This window comes from Toxorhynchites rutilus, chromosome 3 (assembly GCF_029784135.1).
Source record: "Toxorhynchites rutilus septentrionalis strain SRP chromosome 3, ASM2978413v1, whole genome shotgun sequence".
Taxonomy (NCBI): Eukaryota; Metazoa; Arthropoda; class Insecta; order Diptera; family Culicidae; genus Toxorhynchites; species Toxorhynchites rutilus.
The window spans coordinates 168881731-168898249 of NC_073746.1; the positions used below are offsets into that span (position 1 = coordinate 168881731).

Consider the following 16519-nt stretch of genomic DNA (forward strand, 5'->3'; position numbering starts at 1 on the left):
CGCTCGGAAATCCATCACTTCTCGTTTGATGTTTGTAAAGTGAACTCCTTTTGCTGACAAGCGTCGAGCGAGAATGAATTGTCTTCCTCAGGGCAGATGAAGAATAAGTTTGGGATAGAGTTCTTCCACTAGGGCCCTTCTCAGGGCTAGGGACGAATGAACTGTAAAGTTTAAAGCCTTTTAAAAACTAAGAAGAAAAAAAAGGAAATTCATTTAGTTGTGATGTGAAGTGACAGGAGAATGGCCTCGCTCGCTCGCCTAAACATAATGGGCCTGATTCTCCAGCGCGAATGGAATGTGACAACAATGAACTCCTCAAACTCACATGACACAGGCCACCGTATCGCCGAAGGCGATTGCCCTGACGTGAGAGGTTCATTTTGGAGTAAAATACTCAATGAATTACAAATGATGCAGTGTTCATTGAAATATATGTCAAAGCTTGTGTTTTTTGCAAAGGCTCTATGTATTCAATGTGTTTCGTGAATATATATTTCTTTTATTTTAAAAATGTTCATTCCTTGTTACAAATATGTACAGGAAATAATTTCGTTCATCTTTATAAATGTTTTCCTCTTATTATAATTGATGAAAAATAATATCACTGGGATAAGAAAACAAATAAAAATATATTTTCAAATCTGTTTTTGCATTGTCCCTTTGCATTAATATGAGTGTATGTTATTTCAATTGTTTTGATTTCGTATCCGTGTTTTGATTCCGCATTTGTTTTTTGACTTAGTGTCCGGTGCTGATTTTAGCGTAATTATTGCTAAAAGTTTATCGGAAGGTTGACTATTGTTTATAACATTACAGTGAAACATTAATTTTATTGTCGCCTCACATAAAAGTCATCAAGGTAAGATATATTTATTATCGCATTCAAATAAATTTAAAAGCTAAATTTTGTTCACAGACAATGAGCCGATAAAAATGATAGAGCTGTCAAGGATCTTGTAATTCCACTGTCCGAAACTGCGCTGTTATCGTTTGGATTCTCACTGGATGAGCCCGGTGAGCACGCATCTCGCATCTACCTTATGGTCAAGCTGGGTCTTGAAATGGATAAGCACAGATGATACTCCATCCGCAACTACTGATGGAGATGCTCCTCCACTAGTGGATGACACCGAGGATGCCTCACACATGGAAGAAGTTGATTAAACATATACGGTTTTTGACTACTTAAGTAGCTTTTCGTAATTTTTGAAAGTCTGATTTGTGTTTTTGGAGAAAGGAAACGGTTTTTTTTTCTTCATTATAGTGATTTTCAACACATTTCGGCTGGTTCGTCACTTTTTACTTCCATTTTTGGAAGAATGTCGGGAGTGAGAATTGAACTCGTGATCTCTGCGTGAGAGGTATGGATGTTACCACTACGCCAAATCGCCTCCAAAGGAAACGGTATGCTGAATTGAGTTTCTCGTATCAGTTAGGGTCAACTATTGTAAACTTTCAATTTAATGTTATACCGCGTTATAACGGCTGCAGAAGATGTATATTCTTGTCATTAGTAATAGCATACCAAATACTTAAACTGGCTACATGTTAATAATAAATATAAATTATTTCAAAATGCACAGTTTAAATGGATTGCATTCGAAATTGCCTATTTTTGTCCGAAAATTCTCACAATGTAGATGATGACTACATCTTTGAATCTGGAGTAGTGATTGCCCGTTTGGAACGGCGAATGATTAGAGATCGTTCAAGTCCATTGGAAACGCTTAATCCTATTTTTGGCTACCATTACTGGTACTAGTCGATAACAAATGAGGATACGACTTCAAAAGTCATAAAATGGCATGTTTTTCCATTGCAATCGCCCACGAGAATTGAGTGAGTGTTCATGAGAGTTCATTCAAGCTAAAAATCTCACCACAGTCGCCCTCGGAAATTGAGTGAGACAGTTTTTGCGAGCTGTCACTTTTCATTCGCGCATCAGAATCAGCCCCATTGTCTTCCTCAGGGCAGATGAAGAATAAGTTTGGGATAGAGTTCTTCCACTAGGGCCCTTCTCAGGGCTAGAGGCGAATGAACTGTAAAGTTTTAAGTCTTTTAAAAACTAAGAAAAAAAAGGAAATTCATTTAGTTATGATTGTGAAGTGATAGGAGAATGGCCTCGCTCGCTCGCCTAAACATAATAATTAATATTTAATACTAGCTAACCCGGCAAACTTCTTCCCGCCCAAAATTATTTTTTATATAAATTTGAACATTCACGTTTTCGTGGATTCAATCGCAGAACTCTTCAATGATTGATCTTAGCAATTCTTTTCACCGAAAAAGCTAACGTTCCGATACCTTAGAATAAGACTAATAATAAGAAAAAGACAATAGAAAGAAATGACAATACTTGTGTTCTTGTGTATTTTACCTCAAAATATCACGAAATTGTAAGAATTTTCAAATTGTTTATTGTTTCTTCCCCAAAAACATCATATTCAAGGCTATCAATGACTTTTTTTTTGTTCACCCATCTATATGTACTCCATCTACCATTCCACACTGTTATGTGTCACACTGATATTCATTAATCATTTTCAGTTAGACAGTTGAACTTCTTGCCAGAAGCTTATTTTCTTTTTTTTGTTCGTTACAAACTGTTCGATAGTTATGAGTACATATGACAAACGACCCTTTTTAGGGGTATTATTTGGAGTTTCAAAAGAGTTAAACAAACAGATTTCTGAACAATGAAAAGAATTACATTTGAAAAAACAACTGTTCTGAACAATCACAGTTCTACGTCAATCTTCCGTCCATGTCCCTAGGCTCAAACCCTTCTACTTTTTACTTCACCTTAATCACAATCTTAGCAAATTCATCCAATTTGTGCTGAAATATTCGATAAAATAATAGATGCAGTTTGTTAGCATTGGATGAAAATGCTAAAATTCAATATTATGTGAAGTAAAAATGATGTTTGGCATAAACATAAGTAAAACGTGTAATACATCAATCGGTTCACGTTTCTCGACATCAACGATTAAACAATTCTAGCTAATGTATCGTCCAAATTTAGCACATGCATAACAGCGTTCAACACTGTTTAGAAAAAAATTCAATGACCGCAAGCGAGTGAAACGAATAAAATTTACAAAAAAGTAAATGTCTTGTGACATAATCGCGAACATGCTTTCCGATCGAACACCACTCTTCGATGAGAAACGATGCCCGGATTGGAGCCGACGTGTCTTCGCTGAAAGAGATCACCGATTACTTAACTTGCAGCCACATATGTCAGGCACGACGTGGTCAAGCCGGCTGCGAGGCGTCCAATGAATGAATGACACGCAGACAATTATACACTGCTTAGCGACTAAACGTACCAACATCGTGGGGTTACGATGGTCAAATTGATACAATCTATTTAATGCAACCTGTCTTTCCTCATCGAGTGCTGCCCTGTTCTTGCATTGCATCTAGCCGAAACACGGTTCAGTAAAAAGCTAATGCCACCAAAAGATAATATTCGTTGTGACGATGAAAAAGAAAGTTTGCACACAAAGAAAGCCAATTTCTCATCGGTAGCCAGAAACAGATGAATAGCTCTTCCGCCACTCTTTCCAAACGATTCCGAGCTATAGGTCAAATCAGTTTTCCAAACTAGTATTTGCTATTCCCTTTTATGTATTGTGTCTGCAGCCGGTGAGTTCTGTTTCCATCACCATAGCCTTTTACAGTCGTGGGCACATTTTTTGCACAACCAGTTTCGTTACTAGTTGGCAAATGATCACACATTTCGAAAGCTTTTCAGGCTGCTTTCAGTCAGGTTCATGGCTATCATTTTAGAAGAACCTATTTTCTGGATTCCGTTATTCTGTCAATTTGTGAGCCCGATAGAAGAATGGTGGTGATGTTAGTGTTGTTTGATGAGACACCACTACAAACGATTGGATGAGATTCGTCTCTGGACCACTCACGGATTTCTCCTCTGTTTATCGGTTCACAGCCCTAGCACAGCGAAGAGCGGCGCATTAGAAGTTATTTATCGATTTTTCTCGGTACGTTCTACAAATGTATTGCAGAGTAGTATTTCTCTGGGAACTTTTTGACATATCAACTGAAGCTCGTTCCTCGCAATGATATCATCAAATGTTTTCTTCGCCAACTGTACACATGCAATAGTTATTCTTCAATTTCTGCATTCGTGTTTCCTCACAAATAAGTTTTCACATGTTCGTTCGCCAGAACCAGCAGCGTTGTCATGTTTGATCGGTAGAAACCTAAGAAACCTCACCAATTATTTACAAAACCTCAACTTTTGCCACTTTTAGTTAGCGGGAATGTTGGATTTCCTTGTTTATTCTCACTTTAAGCACAAAATCACCCTATTTCCTATGAAGCCAACACACACAGTATAATCAAACAAGCGAATTCAAACTGACCGCTATGAATTGCGTGGCTGATCGGAATTAAAGCAGAAAATCAACTGAAAATATGTTGGCCAAAAAGGCATGGAAGGAGGAGTGTGCGAGGTAAAGAGAAAAAACGTCGTGTTGTCAAATGCTGGCAACGTTTGGTAGGGCAGTGACTGTTTCTCTAACGGTATCGGTTTTGCTGGAACACTGTTAATTCAAACGGTACAAAATAGCACCAGAAAAAGATATTATTTACTTTAATTTAATGATTTGGCCACCAGGTAATAATATTCTATCCTCCAGACTTTTTTCTATAAGCGATTTAGAATAATTCTTCGCGCTTGACGGTTTCAAAAATTATATTTCTTAAGCTTTAAGAAATATTTTGCCGACGTCGGAGTCATTATTGCTGGTGTATGTGAACACGACCATAGGATTTCCATGGGAGAATATTTGACATTTCATTCTTTCACGTTGACTTTACGGTGATGAGACGTGGTATGTGTTACGCACTTTATTCATTCACCAATGTCTCTAGAATGTGAATATGCAAAATGATTTTATAAAATTTGGAATATCAAATTGTGGTCAACTTTTGTATTGTACCAAATCAAGTGAGTGGCATCCATTCTACGGTAAATAGGAAATTAACCCATTAACGACCAAGCTGTAATATTTTTTTACGAAATCCATTGGTGTAATTTTTGTCATTGGCGTTACAGAAACTCCAACCTTCAAGAATTATTTTTTTCCGTTTTCTGGAAAATGACAAAAAATCGGAAAATCGCAAAATAAAACCATTGAACAAAACCTACATTTTTGTTCCTGAAGAAGGTTCAATGCAATGGTTCACAATGTGTGTTCTTTTATCAAAGTAATACTGTAGAAAAGTTTTCATATTTCTGCATTTTATAAGAATTATTTTTTGTTAGGAATTTATTTCCCAATAAAGTTATACAAAATTGAATTAAATCGATAGTAAGTGGTACCTAGTTAATAAACTAAGCTATTTGATGCCAAAACCTTAACTTTTGGTTGCTTTCCGAAGCCATGAAAAATTATCGAATTTGCTGTTCGATATTTCGAACGCTTGACCTAATATGGGTTAATAAGAACAAAACCGATTTTTTTCCAGATATATGAACTCTGATTGTGTCTATCAAGTTATCGTCACAAATTGAAAATAGATATAAATAAACAACAATAAGGTTTTATTGCATCCTACAACCACAGCTTTTGCTCATGAATTAACGACATGAATTAAGTGAAGACGGTTATATTTTCTTTATTCACGAATTGCTACTATGATTTCACAGATACAATCCAACGTTTGTCTTCTTTGTAATAAATGTCGTAACAAATCACAACAAGATCCAAACTTTGTTGTATTACCAGCAAACACTAAATCGTGTAACTTTTACACAGGCTAGGTCGCCTATAGATTCGTATCAAATTACAATCGTCAATCGTATGTTCATCTGAAATAGAATAAAATGCGAATACACGATTTTCAATATCTTTGATGAATTAAGTCGTATATCGGTATAACAATCATCCTAATATCGCGATGTGCGTTGTTCTATACAGCATTGCCAGGTCAAATCGCATATCAGTGTGACAAGCATCTTATAACGTTATATACGGCATTATACAAAAAAAATGACATGTTCGCGTATCGTCTCCACTTTTGCATGTATATGCCAGTTATAAGCATCCAAATGTGACTTGGATGTAAGTATATCGCCTCCAATTATGGCATTTCATACGATTTGATGTTTGCTGGGTTGCTGTATGTCTACAGTGGGTCAAGAATTTGTGATAGAATGCAGGTTTCATCATCGCGACGTCTTTGGTTCGAATCTCGATGTTGCTTTTTTTTTCTCCATTTTCGACTGGGTGTGTGTTGGAAAATGGAAAAATGTACATGGTCTTTCAGAACATGGCCTAGGTTACTATTTTCAACGGCAGTTGTTTATTTGCTATACTGCTTCAAAGCCTTCTTCGACGAAATCAAATGCAACAAAAGAAATAACATAAACAAATCTGAACCCTATCGTCTTGCCATTCCTTATACGTCTTTTCTAAATAGTGTAAGTTACGAGTCACCTGTCAATTTCACCATCTTGATTATGACTACGAATAGCATATTTTCACCGCTTTTTTGTGTACGTTCAACAGAAAGAAAAAACATTTAAATGTTCAACTGACGGTCGAGTTCGTGACTCTGCATTTATTTCTGATGTGATTGTTGGAGCCGAGCAATGCATTCTTGGTCACGTTCACAGTACATATTGAGCCGTAGCTTTCGCGCAAGGGCAGTATGCGATTGTCACTAAAAATGTCAACCGTTTACAACAGGCGAAGTCCCCATTTAACGAGGATAAGGAATCGAGGCGACCTAAGCCGCCAAGATGACGCGTTCCGAGTCGGCCGCCGACTCGCCATCAGAAGCGCCATAATATTTCTAGTCTACTACAATTTTTCTGAGTTGTTGTTTCTGTTGCAGTTGTTTTCTGGTGCGATTTATTCCGGGAATGCAGCTCATGAGCCCGCGATATTGGTGTGAAAAAGAGTGCTGTGAAACATGACTGATGGTAGTTGTTCGTTCGAATTCAAAAGAATGAAATGATTATTTTTATTTTCATCAAATAACTACGTTAATGGCCAAGATTGTCGCAACTTTGAGCATATTGTTATGTTGTGAGAGGTATATCTTGTCACCACTAAAATAATCCCTTCAGGCCCAGAGAAAACAGACCAATTTATGACAGTTACTGGCTAATTTAGACCTCGAGTGGTTCGTGAATAAGTGGCCTTAAACGAAAATATACCTAACCTAAAATCTCATATACAAAATGACGTCTATTTTAATGATACATGGTAACGCATATGATTTCAAGTTATTCACCCAGTAATGAAGACAAACTATCTCTGGGAAATTGGGCGTGAAGATTAAGATTTCCTAATCTTTCCACAATCTGATTTTAGGATAAATTTCACGTGTGTAGATCATCCAAAAAGATGAATGAAACAAAAATCAATATTGACATTTTGAAATTTTGACGTAGGACTGCGTCTTTGATTTCTATATAGGGGGGTCACTCTACTAAAAATGTAACGTTTTATTAAGAGTTTTCAAATGCATATTACGCAGAATCGTTCTTACGATATATGTTATAACATAACCATTAGACGGCAAATTTATCCAAAAAAATGTTCGTCTTAGGCATCAACAGTGGAAATAATTAAACAAGTGTTAAACAAGTGAGCAATTTAACAAATAAGACTTGGAGGCGAATGAACTGCAAAGTTTAAAGCCTCTTAAAAACAAAGAAACGTGAAACGTGAAACAAATAAGAGAGGTATGTTTTGCGTGCGAATGCGAAGGTGAATCATGTATTATGCATTCTTTCTTTCAACTTTTCTTTCGTTCCCATGAATGTTGTATGCAACATAAAATTGTGTGCAGTAGTTCGTTCTATCTAACAAGTTAGCAAGACCTTTTCTGAATCTTATAAGAAACCAGATGCAAGATTTCATACATCACTCAAATTTCATGCAAGATTTCATCGATGCAACGAGGAAAGTTTCGCCCATACAGTGATCGTTAGTTAACCCCTTGCCGTATGATTTAATTTCCAACAACAGGGCCCAAACACGAGCACATTGAATCGTCCCGATACTCTGTTGAGTGTGTGCATCTTACTTACAATCGTAGCAGTCCCGCATCATCACACGCCTGAAGCATGTATTCATTTCACATCGATAGACGATGAGTAAGGTTCGATTTTGTACGTTCTGGCACAGTCTAATCGCAACGAGTGACGTTATACGTGAAGGGGTTAATTGGGCCGGAAAATCAATACAACTATCGACTTTCACTCGCTAACTGGACTGCAAAACAGCAAAAGCTATACTTCAAATTGAAGATGACATCTATTATTGATACATAACTGCTTTGCTAACTGGGCTAACGTACACCCAGTTATAGATAAGTCCAGTTGAAGATAGTCCAGTTAGTGAATGACTTCTGTGTATGACGGGGTGACGAACATCTTAAGCTAGTGTCTTCCGGGCTGCGGCAACATGGGCAATTGTACAGCGAAAATGATATCAATACTAGGAGGGTGACATCGATTATCATTCAAGGACTTCTTGAGACCGGCATTACATCGCATCACAAAAATGAAACGAAATGGAATATTAATAATCTTTATGACTCATATTCATAATTCTCAATTACTCAACTCCTTCTATGAGAGATTGAGCCGTAGAATCAATACGACTTGAGCTCGAATTATCCGAAAAACGTGAATACTGATTTAATAAACGAACGGGATTCGCAAGAAAAAAGTGGCGTTTGGCGGGCAGATGAAAAAACTCATTTATACGAAAAATAGAATAGGCGTTTCGTTTGAATTGTTTAATTTTCGAAAGTTCGAATGGATAGATTTGATTCGAATGAATTTCGTGTGTATTTTACCTCAAAATATAACGAAATCGTTTCATGTGTATTTTTACCTCAAATATTACGAAATCGTAGTAAGTATTTTCAAATTGTTTTTTGTTTCTTCCCCATAAAATTCATGTTCGATGTAATCAATGACGATTTTTTTTGTTTGCTGATCCACATATACTTCATCTACCATTCCACCCTGTTATGTGTCTAAGTTAAACTAACAGATGTCTGAACCATGAAAAAAATTACATATAAAAAGCAACCGTTCTGAACAATCACAGTCCTACGTCAAACTACCGTCCGTGCCCATAGGCTCAGACCCTTCTACTTTTTATATCATATTTGCGAGAATTTAAACGCACACATACAATCAATCCCAAAATTGAGTATACACTAGGGTGGCAATGGATGAATGGAAAAAAATTCATCAAATTTCAAAAACCGACCATGTACAATTTGTTTATTGGCCCAAAAAATGACCTGCTCAGAGTTTCAGCTCAATCGAACATGATTTAAGGGTTCAAAGCGCTAAAACTTTTGATTTTTTGATCGTCGAAAATCTTCCAAGGGGGGAGTAGAGGAAATTTGGGGAAACTTAATGACAACAACATTCGCAGATGACACAGCTATTCTCAGCAGTCACAAACACAGAACGATTGCTTCACGGGATCTCCAGGAGCATATAACGGTAGTGGAAAAGTGGCTTCAAAAATGAAGTAAACGAAACAAAATATGTCCACGTTACGATCACACTTAATCAGAACACATTCCCACAAATCAAGTTCAATGGCTCTGCAGTGCCTCAATCAAATGAAATTAAATATCTCGGTATACACCTAGATTGCCGTCTAAAGACCGGTTTATGCGTGATTCACATCCAACATCCATGTCACGTTCACGTTCCGTCACGTAACGTTGCGTCAATTATTCTTCCATGCAATTCCTATTGAAGCATTCACATACACCAGCAAGGACAAGTCGAAGTTGCCGTTGCCGGTGTATGTGAATGTTTGCATAAGAGCTGCTTGGAAGAATGATTGACGCAACGTGACGGGACGGAACGTGAACGTAACGTGGATGTTGTATGTGAATCGCACTTTGGAGTTCTCGTGAGCGTAAACGTGCACAAACTCTTTTTTGTTAATGATTCATCAGCACATATATAAAACGTGGGGAAAACATCTTGGAACGATAGGAACAAACATTTTCCTGTGGAAAAAAATATTTAAACACAATAAAAAAATGATAAAAATGGCTTAATTCAATATTTCACTACGATTCTGAGTTTCCACCGTGGAATCGAGATGTTGGTGAATTCACCATAGTTCACGGACTTCGTGAACGTGGAAACAGTGGTGAATATAGACGTCAAAATATTTCCCCGTTCATGTTCACGTTCGAATGTCCCAAGGCATTCTGAAAATTATTTCACCGTGAACTGTAAAAGTATATGTTATGCAACTCTCGAGTTTTCAGTGAAAATGTCCATATGTATGCAGTTTCATTCTATCCGATCTCTGCATGGATTGAAAAACTTCGTTGCTTCGGGTTGATTCATGATCAATTGTAAATTTTATCCGGATTTCATTATTGAAGCTCGATGTTTATTTACTTCACGTTTACTGGCAAACTTTTAATATGAACGTGAACGTGAACAAAAACATTCTATCCACCACGATTTTTTGAGATGTTTGTTCGCAATTTTGTTAACCATGAAATATTCGTACCCTTTCACCACCTGTTCATGTTCACGTTCACGGGAACTCTAAACCTGTCTTAACTTGGAAGAAACACATAGAAGCAAAAAAACGCAATTGAAGATGTGAGCAAATCAAATACATTGGGTAATCGTGAGGAGGTCGAAATTAAAATTGTGTTCAAACTACTTCTATACAAATCCACTCTGAAGCGTATTTGGCATTACGACTGCAAACTATGGCAAACAGCATCAACAAGTAACATCGAAATCATCGAAAGAATACAAAACAAACTGCTAAGGCAAATTACAGGCGCCCCTTGGTACATCCGCAATAGTGTCATACGTCGAGACTTAGGGATGATGACGGTTAAAGAAGAACTTTATAAAACGAGGAGGGAATACGCGGAAAAGTTGAAGAAACATCCAAAACCACTAGCAAGCCGACTCGGTCAACTTATGGTATCACGTCCGAAGAAAAAAACATTATTTTTTGAACGTGGTCAAACATGTGAACAAATGTAATACTGTATTATGTTAGAACCAAATATTGTTATTTCCACATCATGGAAGACTCAATAAATAATTGTATGGAAAAAAAACAAGCAAAGCAGCACGAGGTGTATACTCAATTTTGTGACATACAGTTGATGGACAATAAATTGTTTTTAAATTCATTCACCATTAAAACTTGATACACTCACCTGTAGCACATTAATAGACGGTTTCAGACCCTCGACTTTCTTCCTGCTCTGTCCAAGCTCAACATTTATCACTTGAATATCGTACAAAAACTTATGAAACAAACTATCATTGATCAATTTAAGCGACAATTCTGGCGCCGAATCGTCTAAATCATCTGTAAGCAAGGGTAAAATTACTAAACTTGATTATCAATTCATAGTTGTCCTAACATACCAAAATAACTCAACAGAGCAACGGTGTGTTGCACATTTTTCCGATAAAGGCCGCGCCAGGCGGCCCAACACTCCGGATCCTCTATAAGACACAATATCAGTCCAAAGTATATCAGTTCTGGTTTGGCGATAAACGGGATGTTTTTGAACAGCGTCGTGAACGTGTTGGAAGTTTTCGGCGCGCTGACCACGTACCGCTCCACGAGCAGTTTGGAGGCCTCCTCGAGCAGACATGCAAGCTCACGGCTGGCCTTGGACTGGGTCGTCAGGGAGCTGAGTATGGTCAGGAAATCACTGGACGAAAGCTCTATCCTGGAAAATAGAAATAATTATGAAAAAGATGCTTTTCATTGACCCAAAGACCTATTTTCTTCAGGTCAAGCAAAACAAAAGTAGTGTCATAACTAGGCTGACCAATCAGTTCATGATTGAAAACGAATTGAACATTCACGTTTCTAACTAAGCGACCGTTCGTGGGTTTAATCCCAAAACTATTCAATGATTGTTCTTCTAATTGGCCTTTTTCAAGGATAAAGGCGGAGAACTTTGTAGTTTAAAGTCCACTTGAGGATGCATTACTATTTTTGATTCATAGAATCGGAGCACGAATTTAAATTCCGCCAACGCGAATTTCAATTAGATTAAAAACATCACTGTAGAACATATGGGAATTATTTTTTTTCAATTTTTCTTCAACATTTTCCAATTTTCTCGCCTTAGCATCTACGGGCAGAGACGAACACAACAAAAGAGACACGCAGAGATGAACACAATAAAATGAAACAAATTAAATCGGACAAACGATTATCGAGTTTTGATGGCGATTTATTTTCATTTATATAGAAGTGCGTTATTCCACCTGAAAACCCATTGCCATTTTCACACCAAAGGAACACGAAGTTCGATTCCGTTAACACGAATTGCAATTGGATTAACAACTCCTGCAGTGATATCAACTGCAGAACATTAATTCACTTGGGAATTGATTTGCTCCGAACATTTCTTTCAAAATTTTCCGAAAAAGTTCGTATTTTTCTCGTCGCAACATTTACATTGCTTCTCTGATCTCGAGTTTTGCACTAAGCAACACATTTCATTTTGATTCATTTCTATGTATATTGATCATAATATTTTCTGAAGAATATTATTGAGTGAATGACACCAAGAATAAGACCAAACAATCAAACATTCTTATTTTTTTTTTTTTTTATTAAATCGTTTATTTTCACAGGCTCAGTTACATAAGTTTAAAGGAGCCAAACTCCTATCTGTATAGTTACAAGTATACATAAACATTTTTTATTAATTCTAATGTTAATGAGGTAGAGAACCGATTACTCGCGGCTTGCTCGAGTTTAGAAGGGTGACATTTTGTTTCAGGAAAAGGATGGGATATAAGGATATGTTGACAATGTTCACACTCACATTCGCACTCACATTCATCATACTCAATTCTTAAGCCTATCTTATATCTAACATGTATTTACATTTCACCTTATTCTATTGTTAGTAAGAAGGGATTTGATTTCTCGCGAAGGAAAAGGAAAAGGAGAATATAAGGATATAATGACAATCACACACGAAGATCGATAGCTTTTAGGAAGACATATATTTGGGACATGTAATCAAGGTCTAACCGAGCCAACACATCTCTCACCGGCACATTGGGCTGCCTTCCTCTAGCCCGAAGAGAGTTTTCTAAATTCGATCTGGCAACAAGATACTCCTCGCACGACCAAACAACGTGTTCGATGTCGTGGTAACCTTGGCCACAAGCACAGATATTGCCATCGGCAAGATTAAAACGAAAGAGTAGCGCGTCTAACGAACAGTGATTGGACATGAGTCGAGAGAAGGTGCGAATAAAGTCCCGACTTAAGTCCAGACTTTTGAACCATGGTTTGAGGCTAACCTTAGGGATAATCGAGTGAAGCCACCGACCCAATTCATCTTCGTTCCACTTACGTTGCCAGTTAACGACGGTATTTTTACGGACTAAAGAATAAAATTCATTGAAGGCGATTTGACGCTGATAAATATCGCCTTCAATTGCACCTACCTTTGCCAATGAGTCAGCCCTCTCGTTACCCGGAATTGAGCAATGTGAAGGGACCCAGACAAAGGTAATGACATAACAGCGTCTGGTTAAAGCACTCAAAATTTTTCGTATTCTCTCAAGGAAGTACGGCGAGTGCTTTTCCGGCCTCACTGAACGGATAGCTTCGACAGAGCTAAGACTATCCGTTACAATGTAATAGTGTTCAACAGGTCGTGAGGCGACGCTGTCCAGCGCCCAATGTATTGCTGCCAATTCAGCAATATACACAGAGCAAGGATTCTGAAGACTGTGGGAGGTGCTAAAAATTTCGTTGAACACTCCAAATCCTGTGGACTCATTCATAGAGGACCCATCAGTAAAGTACATATTATCACAATTGACACGCCCATACTTTGCATTGAAGATCGTAGGAACGATCCCCGATCGATGATAATCTGGAATTCCATGGATTTTCTCCTTCATGAACAGATCAAAATGTACAGAGGAATTGATGTAGTCAGGAAAACAAACACGGTTGGGAGTATACGAAGAAGGATCAACCTGCATGGAGATGAATTCATGATATGAGCTCATGAATCCTGAATGAAAATTTAGCTCGATAAGCTGCTCAAAATTTCCGATCACCAATGGGTTCATAACCTTACACCGGATGAGGAACCGAAGCGATAATAAATTGAAGCGATCTTTTAGTGGGAGTAGGCCTGCCAAAACCTCGAGACTCATGGTATGCGTTGAGGGCATACATCCCAACGCAATACGGAGACAAAGATACTGAATTCGCTCGAGTTTAATGAGATGTGTTTTGGCAGCTGATTGAAAACAGAAACTGCCATACTCCATCACTGAGAGAATAGTTGTTCGATACAACATTATAAGATCTTCGGGATGGGCTCCCCACCAGGTGCCGGTAATTGTACGGAGAAAGTTTATTCTTTGTTGGCATTTTTTACTCAGATACCTAATATGGGCCCCCCAAGTACATTTGGAGTCGAACCAGACCCCAAGATACTTGAATGACATAGCATGAGTGATCGGTTTACCCAAAAGTTGAAGCTTTGGTTTTGCTGGTCTATGCTTCCTAGAAAAAACCACCATCTCTGTTTTCTCCGTGGAGAATTCGATCCCTAGCCCAATGGCCCAGGTTGAAAAATTGTTCAAAGTATCTTGTAAGGGTCCTTGCAGGTTGGATTCGTTTGATCCTACGACAGACACCACTCCGTCATCTGCAAGTTGTCTTAGGCTGCAATTTTGTGTAAGACAATTGTCGATGTCGCTTACATAGAAGTTGTACAAAAGGGGGCTTAAACATGAGCCCTGGGGGAGGCCCATGTAGGAGACCCGATTTACTGTCGAATCCCCGTGAGAAAAGTTCAACTGTTTCTCACAAAGCAAGTTATATAACATATTATTCAACAGAGGCGGCAGACCCCGAGAGTGTAATTTGTCTGACAAAACCTCTATTGAAACAGAATCAAAGGCCCCCTTTATGTCCAAGAATACTGAAGCCATTTGTTTTTTTTCGGCGTAAGCCATTTGAATTTCTGAAGAAAGCAACGCAAGACAATCATTCGTCCCCTTGCCCCTGCGGAACCCATATTGTGTATCTGAGAGTAGGCCATTCGTTTCAACCCATCGATCAAGGCGAAACAAGATCATTTTCTCCAACAATTTCCGTATACAAGACAGCATTGCTATTGGACGGTACGAATTGAAGTCGGATGCGGGTTTTCCGGGTTTTTGAATAGCTATAATTCGCACTTGTCTCCAATCATCTGGAACAATATTATGCTCCAGAAACCGATTGAATAAATTCAACAAGCGATGTTTCGCCACATCAGGGAGGTTTTTTAACAAGTTGAACTTAATTCTATCCGTTCCTGGAGCCGAATTGTTACAAGAAAGGAGAGCAAGAGAGAATTCTACCATCGAAAACTCGGAATCAAGATCGCACCTATCTTGTGGTATATCTCGAACAATTTTTTGCACAGGAACGGAATCGGGACAAACCTTCCGTGCAAAATTAAAAATCCATCGATGTGAATATTCTTTGCTTTCATTCGATGAAGAGCGATTTCTCATGTTTCGAGCCACTTTCCATAATTTTTTCATTGACGTTTCTCGTGACAAACCTCCCACGAAATTTCGCCAATAAGCACGTTTTTTCCCTTTGATCAAGTTTTTAAATTGATTTTCAAGGTCCAAATACGTTTGAAAATTCTCAATGGTTCCACGTTTCCGAAAAGCTTTAAATGCGTTCGATTTATCCTGATAAAGCTTGGAACATTGGCTATCCCACCATGGATTGGGAGGCCTTTGACGAAAAGTGGAGCCTGGGATGGGTTTCGTTTGAGCGCGAACCGCGCTGTCATATATCAAACGAGAAAGGAAGTTATACTCCTCCAATGGAGGCAAACCATCTCTGGAATTGATGGCTAGAGCAATCGCGTCCGCATATTTTTTCCAGTCAATGTGTCTTGTGAGGTCATATGCCATGTTTATAGATTCAGAAGAATTCGAACCAATGGTGATGGAAATTTTGATTGGCAAGTGATCACTACCGTTGGGGTCCTGGATTACATTCCACTTGCAATCTAACGATAGTGAATTCGAGCAAAGCGAGAGGTCAAGAGCACTTGGGTTAGCAGGAGGTTTAGGAACACGTGTTGTTTCCCCAGTATTCAAAACGGTCATATTGAAGCTGTTACAAAGGTCATATATCATCGATGAACGATTGTCGTCGTACTGTTCCCCCCAGGCAGTTCCGTGAGAGTTGAAGTCTCCCAAGATCAATCGTGGCTCAGGAAGGAGTGAGCACATGTCAACAAGTTGCTTGCGGCTAACCGCAGCTCTCGGAGGCCAATACAAGCTGACAATACAAAGGTCTTTGCCTCTGATGTTTGCATGACAAGCAACAGCTTCGATCCCCCCAATAGGTGGAAGGTCAATTCTAAAAAATGAGTGGCACTTATTGATCCCCAATAGCACCCCTCCGTATCTGTCAACACGGTCCAAGCGTATAATATT

General features: G+C 38.3%; 1 protein-coding gene across 1 annotated transcript in view; it reads right to left on the reverse strand.

The window, feature by feature from the left end:
* LOC129779325 (transmembrane protein 214-A) overlaps positions 1–16519 on the reverse strand; it is a 50423-nt gene that overhangs the window by 18706 nt on the left and 15198 nt on the right. The window contains exons 3-4 of the mRNA XM_055786741.1: positions 11438–11748; positions 11224–11378 (exon numbers count right to left, since the gene is read on the reverse strand). Of these exons, the coding sequence (XP_055642716.1) occupies positions 11224–11378; positions 11438–11748 (466 nt within the window). The remainder of the gene's footprint in view (positions 1–11223; positions 11379–11437; positions 11749–16519) is intronic.